Genomic DNA, 7,873 nt, shown 5'->3' with positions numbered 1-7,873 from the left:
TTAAGAAACAAAAACTTTTGAGTCAACAAACAAGAGCATGGAGTATTTTAATAGAAAGAAAGTTTACACTCACCTCTCTTTTGAACTCCTCAGCATTATTTTCATCATTCAGCAGTTTGCTAACTGGAACTTCCTTGATAGATTCTACTGGGATGCTTTTAGCGTCGTTCTCATCAATGACCTGTTCCTCGCCATCTTCTTTTCCAGTTTCTGCCTCCTTTCTGACTCCCTCAACACCCTCATCCATCTCTTCCGCAGTTTTCTGAGTCGTTTTATTCAAATCAACTTCCTCGGTTTCTGCAGATATCATGCTAGCTGAACTTTCAATATTTTCTCCTGGCTCATTCATTGACAATATTTGTTCTACATCTTCTTCATCTTTCAATGTCTCTTTCGCTGTCGAAGTTTCAAGAGCTGCATTGGGGGTTGTTCCATCATTCTGATACGTCTCATCTGGAATAATCTCATTTGTTCCAGCTGCCACAGATTCCTCAGAAATCTGCTTAAGAAACAAAAACTTTTGAGTCAACAAACAAGAGTATGGAATAAATTGATAGAGAGAAAGTTTACACTCACCTCTCTTTTGAACTCCTCGGCATTATTTTCATCATTCGGCAGTTCGCTAATTGTAACTTCCTTGATAGATTCTACTGGGATGCTTTTAGCGTCGTTCTCATCAATGACCTGTTCCTCGCCATCTTCTTTTCCAGTTTCTGCCTCCTTTTTGACGCCTTCAACACCCTCATCCATCTCTTCCTCAGTTTTCTGAGTCGTTTTATTCAAATCAACTTCCTCGGTTTCCGCAGATATCATGCTAGCTGAACTTTCAAGATTTTCTCCTGGTTCATTCATTGGCGATATTTGTTCTACATCTTCTTCATCTTTCAATGTCTCTTTCGCTGTCGAAGTTTCAAGAGCTGCATTGGGGGTTGTTCCATCATTCTGATACGTCGCATCTGCAATACTCTCATTTGTTCCAGCTGCCACAGATTCCTCAGAAATCTGTTTAAGAAACAAAAACTTTTGAGTCAACAAACAAGAGTATGGAATAAATTGATAGAGAGAAAGTTTACACTCACCTCTCTTTTGAACTCCTCGGCATTATTTTCATCATTCGGCAGTTCGCTAATTGTAACTTCCTTGATAGATTCTACTGGGATGCTTTTAGCGTCGTTCTCATCAATGACCTGTTCCTCGCCATCTTCTTTTCGAGTTTCTGCCTCCTTTTTGACGCCTTCAATACCCTCATCCATCTCTTCCTCAGTTTTCTGAGTCGTTTTATTCAAATCAACTTCCTCGGTTTCTGCAGATATCATGCTAGCTGAACTTTCAAGATTTTCTCCTGGCTCTTTCATTGGCGATATTTGTTCTACATCTTCTTCACCTTTCAATGTCTCTTTCTCACTACACTCCTTAACCTCTTTTAGCCCATCATCATTGTTTTCATCTTCATCCTTTCTGATAGAAGATCCGTCTTCATCTTTTTCCTCTGCTTCTGCAGTAAGATTTTCAGTTTGCAAACTTTCCCGTTCTTTTAGTAGTGAAGCCTGTAGAGTTAAGTCGGGGCTTTCATCATTATTGTTTGTCTCATCCTTTTCTTCCGCCTCGGACACTTCAGACATCTGGATAAGATCACAAGAAATTAACTTTTAGATTAAAAAGATGTAGAGCTGAGATGTGATGAAAACTAAGTTGTGTTCACTTTCATGCTGACCTCTCTGCTGGACTTTTCAGCATTCTTCAAATCATTTTGGAAGTCATTAACCGAGGCTTCTTGAATAGATTCTTGTAAGATGACCTTAGCATTGTCGTCTTTCATCATCTGTTCTTCAACGCCATCTCCTTTTGACATCTCTGCCTCTGTTTCATTGTCTTGGGAGCTCTCAACTAACTTTTCATCAAAGACTAGTTCTGATGAAAGGTGTGTTGCATCATCTTTAATTTTCTCTTCATCAATGACCTCTCCAATGTCTGTGATATTAGGTTCATCAATCACCTGTACTAGCAAACACCATCATACAAAAGAATTAAAAGACATAAGGAAAATGAGATTCGGTGTTAATCAATGTGTGTTGGAGTACCTCTTCGTTTACTATGCTACTCATTTCGTAATTCTCTCCAACTCCGTTTTTTGATGGTGTTTCTGCCTCCTGAAAAGCTGCTGCTTGAACACTGCGCTCTACGTTTTTGTCAACAAATTCTCTACTGCAAACTTCATCTGAGGTTACTTCTTCAATTTTATCACCTGCAATGGATGTTTGAGGACCGTCATTACCTAATAAACTCTTACGCTTGTCCTCTTCATTTATATGTATTTTGTGATTAGTTATCATTGTGATATTTAAAGATTTCTGCTTCAATTTGGGAGAGAGAAGATTTGGAAATTTAAAGAACTTACTTGTTGCCATTTGATATGCCTGTTCATCATGGGCTTCTTCCTTCTTTTGCATCTCCTCTTCCAAGTTAGTCCCAGCATCATCGATCGCTAACTTTTCCTCGGATTCCAATTCATGGATCTTTTCCTCCTTCTCAACAGCCATTTCATTTGCTTTTGCGTTCACTTCTGTTGTCATTGCCCCTTCGGCAGACGGATTCTCTAAACTGGTGTTCTGCATGCTTTCACATGCTTCAGAGGCATCTTCAGCATGTTTTTCCAACTCTTTAGATGGTCCATTTTCTTCATGATCTTGTTCTTGAGGTTCAAAATCAGAGAGTTTTGGCTGTTTTTCGTCTTGTACTGGTATTGTTTCTTGTTCCAACGAATGACTTAAGTGCAACTCACTGGAATTCTTGTATTGAAGCTCAAGTCCTGCGTCTTCAATCTTCTCATTCAAGTCCGTTGGTAGAAGACTCTGCGAGAAGAATAGAAAAGTTGGTGATTCTGTTGTCATTATTGATGCTGAATTTTCATGTTGTTGGAGGAATTGAAATACAAGTAATCATGAGTCATGTATAGTTTTAACCTTTTCTATTGGAAGCCCACTGTCTACGACAGCATCGGCATCAATTGGTTTCTCTTCCTTCTTATCCTCAAAGCTTTCTCCTGGGATTTTGATGGGTGTCTCCTCTTTAGCAGATGCAATTGCTTCAGAGCATTCACTTGAAGTCGCTGTATCTATCTCCCCAGATATCAATGCCAAGGAATTTTCAATCTTCTCATTTACTGCTTCATCTTGCTGTGCAAAAGTTTCCTTGATCTTATCCTCGTACTTAGACATCTCCTCTTTGCTATGCTCTGGAACAATATTGGCTACTACATCCATGATTTTGTCATCTTCTATCACAGAATGATCATGAGCAGTAGTAATGGTAATAGGTACCGCATCACTTGTGTTGTTTTCAGCTGCTATCACAGTAGGAGTCTCCATGTCTCTGTTTTCCTCTGTTGATTCTTCTGTCATAGCCAGATCCTGATGTATGCTTTGCTTGTTCTCCTCATGTTTCACAAACAAACCATCAGGCTTTTGTTCAGGATTCATCCCATCCTTAATATTTTCACCTTCACTGCTGTCAACTTCAGCTGTTTTCTCAAGGATAAGATTTTGACCTTCTCCTTGTGGACTCTTATTGACAATTTCCTCTGATTCAGATTCTGAGACCATGCATTCGTCAGGCTTGTCTACTTGCTGAGAGTACATTTCTTCTGTCTCTTGTGTTTTATGAGTGACAGTCGCGATGTCTTCTGTATTCCGTTTGTCCTGCATACCTTGTCCAGTTCCAGGAGTTGTTTCTTTTTCATTCTGAATGTCTATGCCTGCTTCTACTATATAGGTTCCCCCTCCAATTGTATCGCATGTGGTGCCCTCTTTCTCATTTTCTGTCTTTTCAATGGCTTTGACCACATCAGTACCCTTGTCATCCAAGAAACTAGAGCAACTCCCTGATTTCTCTCCTTTTCTTTCTTCTTCTATCCGCTGTTCATTTATAGTTCCATCACCCGTGCCACTGTCTTTGATTTCTTTCTCCTGGCAAACTTCTTTGACTGTTTCAGGATTGTCCAGGTTGTTGACTGCCGCATCAGCGGTTTGACTCAGAGCTTCTTTTCCCTGACTGAAGCCTGGCTCAAATGAGCTCACTTCATTGCTAGTTTCAAGTTCAACACTCTCTTCTATCTTCATTTCTCCTTCCTCATATTTCTCTGGGCCGCCAATTTCCTTCTCGATACTCTTTGGTTTACCTTCAACTTCAGCCTCCCCATCTTCCATTGCTTCAACATGTTTGACTATTTTCTCCTCTTCTTCAATGTTTACGCATGGTCCTTCAATCTTATCCATCTGTAAAATGGTTCCAGTAACATCATCAACTTGTTTTTCCTTTTCCGCAATCTCCTTAGTTTCCCCCTCTTCTGTAGTGTCAAAACCCTCATCTTCGTGCGCCCGTCTCTCATTCTTTTCTACCAGGCATGGTACTTGATCGATCTGTTTTCTGAAGATTTCTTCTCCTGAAACCTTGGCAATCGAGGGTGGTTCCAAAAAACTTCCACCCTCAGGCACAACAGCATTGCCTCCAAGGCCGGTATGTACAGTTTCAAGCCCTTCTGTTTCCTGGCTACGTGAATAACTAATTAATATAAATGAAATGGGAGATGATGCGTACAGGTAGTGGTAGATGGATGGTTCAATGGCATGTCGAAGGACGCAGATATTTATCATATCATTTAAGATTTTTAAATTGCTTAATTAATTATTACAAGTAAATTATGGGTTGACTTGTACGATTACAGAAGGCAAATGAATAGCTACCTTAATTAATAAAGCTTGTGGTTAATGTTAAGTATATGCATCCCTATCAGACATCTGGCAAATATGTTTTCGCATGACGGCAAAGATTTATGGAAGACCAAGCCGGATCGCACTGACAGAGAATGAACTTCTATATGAAGATCTCTGCAGCCATCAGATCCTTGTTTTTTATTTTATTTTCTTAAAAGAAACATGGTGGATAATATACGAGGATATTTAGATAGAAATGTAGAAAAGCACTCAATATTCATACGATTTATCTCCTCTCTTTCAAGAAAAGGAGGAGATGCAGCAGAGCAAGTTTCCTGGTAGGAAACAAAGCTAATAAAAGGCTGCAAACCTTTCTCTTGGTATCTGTCCAAAAGGAGAAGGATCACAGTCTTGCCTTGCAGTGAAAGCATGAATCAAAGAAGAGCTTCTTGATTTATTGATTTCATTGCTTGGATTCTTTTAGTTCAAAGTGATCATGAAACCTATACATGTCAAATGATCTATAGCTAGCAAACTTGTCATGCAACATCCTGCAGTTTATATCATTACAAGCAAGCAACATCAAAAGCAAAAAGCATGCAGTAGAAGAATAATTAAGGGGAGGAACGTACCATTGAAGATAAAGGTTCTGATATGTTTCATGCAAGCAGATATATATATGCAGGAAGAAAGTTGGGATTTCCGCTGAATCTTTGATCCAAACTCTCACTCTCAGTTTTTCTACTGAAATCTCTCGTTCTAATGTCACTACTCTCGTAACTAGGAGAGATTTTGATACACTATGAATAAATAGTGGATCATTAGGTACTGGTAATAGACTGCTGACAGGTATATATATTCCTAAAGTTTGCTAGGATGTGACAAAATGCAACTTGATATAGGTAATGTGTTTTGTGAGTTGGCAAGATACAAAATGGTCCTACTGAATGGCCATCCACATGCCCTAATGACTCATGTATTCATACAGTAAAATGGCACAGGGCTCAGATGAACTGATTGTTCTTGGACTCGATTGAGACGTGCCACTCTTTTTGACAGTTCCTTTCCGCCTTTCTCAAGGCTACAATCTTACTTTCTGTGGGAGACTTTTGATGATTCAAGGCAAGTCTACACTCTTGGGTCCATCACTGTAATATTGCAGTGTAAATTTGGTTACAGGAGAAGGAAATTGCTTGTAGTCATGCTGTTAATTATACGAGACATCTTTCTTAGCTGATAAAATTGGTTGCCACTGTATTCAATCGGTGAGACTAAGCAAAAAGGATTAGCCATGATAACATGAATTGAGATTGAAGCAATATCCGTGTTTGGAAGCACAGTCCAACCATGAATCTTAAGAACTCTACTTCTTTTACTCATCAAGTTAGTTTTTATTATTATTAATATTTAATTATTTTAATGGATTCAAATTTTAACAAATAAAAATATATTATCTTCACGTATAAATATTTTAAAAAATAATCTTTATAACAATCTTAAAAATACCCGGTTTCTTAAACATGACTTTGGATCCAAGCAGCCGCTTGTATCGATCAAAATCCACGTCCAAGGCGCATGGGATTGGTGGAGGAGGAAGGGAAAGCAAGAGCAGCTTCAAATTGGTCCAGAAGCAATGAATTTTGTAGATTAAATCTTTGAAAATGAAAGCAGCTGTAACTGGTTGGTTTTTGACTCTCAGTCCGAAGATAATTATGGAAAAGAAGAAAGATAATGATATCTTAATGACTTGATTATGGCCTAATCGAGAAAAAAGAAATCATTATGGAATCTCCTGTAACGTAAAATGTCAGTGTCATTGTTGGCCAATGTGGAGGGTCCCCCCTCACCACCATTTGAACATTTACTAATAAAAATATAGGATATAATGTTTAATAATAAAAATTTTAAAAACAACTCAGTTATTCCTCTCAAATAAAATGAAATAAATTGTGATTAAGAGGACTAATTAAACAAGTAGAAGCAAAACTCCTCCTTTTTTAAATGCATATATGCCTGTATATACCTGCTGTAGTAGAGATCCAAGATGTCACGAAGACCAACCCACTAGTTAAAAAACCACTAAAAAAAACATTATGTAAATTCACAATACATTAAGAATATGTTTGATAGTGTGATAACGATTATTTTTTAAATAATTTTTTTATTAAAATATATGTTAATGATATTTTTTTTATTTTTTAAAAATTATTTTTAATATTAGTACATCAAAACGATCCAAAACGTACAAGTCATATTAAATTTTAACAAAAATAAAAAATAAAAACATTTTAAATTTTTAAAAAATACAGGTTCAATCGCGTTCCCAAACACTACCTAAATATATAGCTATAATGTTTTTTCCTGGCTTTTACATGTAATATAATTTAAAAATATTTTTTAAAAAATAAATTTAGAAGTGTTTAAACATATATAATTACTAACTTCATTTGTTCTTGATATTTTTTTTATAAAATTCTATATGAAAACATTTAATTACACTATTCAATTCCAATAATCTTTTATGTAATTTATTAAATAGGATAAACATTTGATAATGTTCATAAATCTTAGATTCATTTATCAAATACCAATCACACATAGGCCTTTTATTTTTACTACTGGGAAATAAACAAGAACTGGTAAATGAATCCGGTAGTTAGAAATTAAGTAGGCATTATATATGTCTATCCAATAAAAGGGAGATCTTTTAAATAAGTTAAAAGATGAAATGTCAGTTTCTGTAGAAAATCCACTCGAATTATAATGAGAAAATCTTTTATTTAAGTTGGAGAATTAGGAACACAAATTCTAAATTATGATTTTTTATAGAAAATAATTATAATTTTGACGGACCATCATTTATTGATCCAGATAAAGGGTTTAAATCATGGCATATGAATGGTCTGTAATAAATAGAAATAAAACATATATATAAATTTTTAACATTAATAAAAAATTCCCATTTTTATTATTTAAAAATTGTTTTTATATGTTGTTTATTAACATAAAGATTAAATGTATTTTTGGTTATTTAAAACAATTATTTTTTGAAATGGGAGTTTATTTTTCTAAGATTAGTGTATGAGATTGTAATCTTCATTTTTTTTCAATTTAAAATTTTTATTATTAGAAAGTGTTTTTCATTTTTATCATGAGCCACT

At 35.9% G+C, this 7,873-nt stretch overlaps 1 protein-coding gene across 3 annotated transcripts in view; it reads right to left on the bottom strand.

The window, feature by feature from the left end:
• Positions 1–5,560, bottom strand: part of LOC105109963 (microtubule-associated protein futsch-like) — a 16,541-nt gene extending 10,981 nt beyond the window's left edge. For all 3 annotated transcript variants that reach the window (XM_011004842.1, XM_011004843.1, XM_011004841.1), the window contains exons 1-8: positions 5,345–5,560; positions 2,964–4,544; positions 2,399–2,852; positions 2,082–2,245; positions 1,715–1,996; positions 1,080–1,622; positions 577–1,002; positions 74–499 (exon numbers count right to left, since the gene is read on the bottom strand). In XM_011004842.1, coding sequence (XP_011003144.1) covers positions 74–499; positions 577–1,002; positions 1,080–1,622; positions 1,715–1,996; positions 2,082–2,245; positions 2,399–2,852; positions 2,964–4,544; positions 5,345–5,347 — 3,879 coding nt within the window. In that variant the 5' untranslated portion in view covers positions 5,348–5,560. The remainder of the gene's footprint in view (positions 1–73; positions 500–576; positions 1,003–1,079; positions 1,623–1,714; positions 1,997–2,081; positions 2,246–2,398; positions 2,853–2,963; positions 4,545–5,344) is intronic.
• Between the last annotated feature and the right edge of the window lie 2,313 nt (positions 5,561–7,873).

This window comes from Populus euphratica, unplaced genomic scaffold (assembly GCF_000495115.2).
Source record: "Populus euphratica unplaced genomic scaffold, PopEup_1.0 scaffold233.1, whole genome shotgun sequence".
NCBI lineage: Eukaryota > Viridiplantae > Streptophyta > Magnoliopsida > Malpighiales > Salicaceae > Populus > Populus euphratica.
The sequence above is the reverse complement of the archived record's forward strand: the minus strand, read 5'-3'. Positions and strand labels throughout refer to the sequence as shown.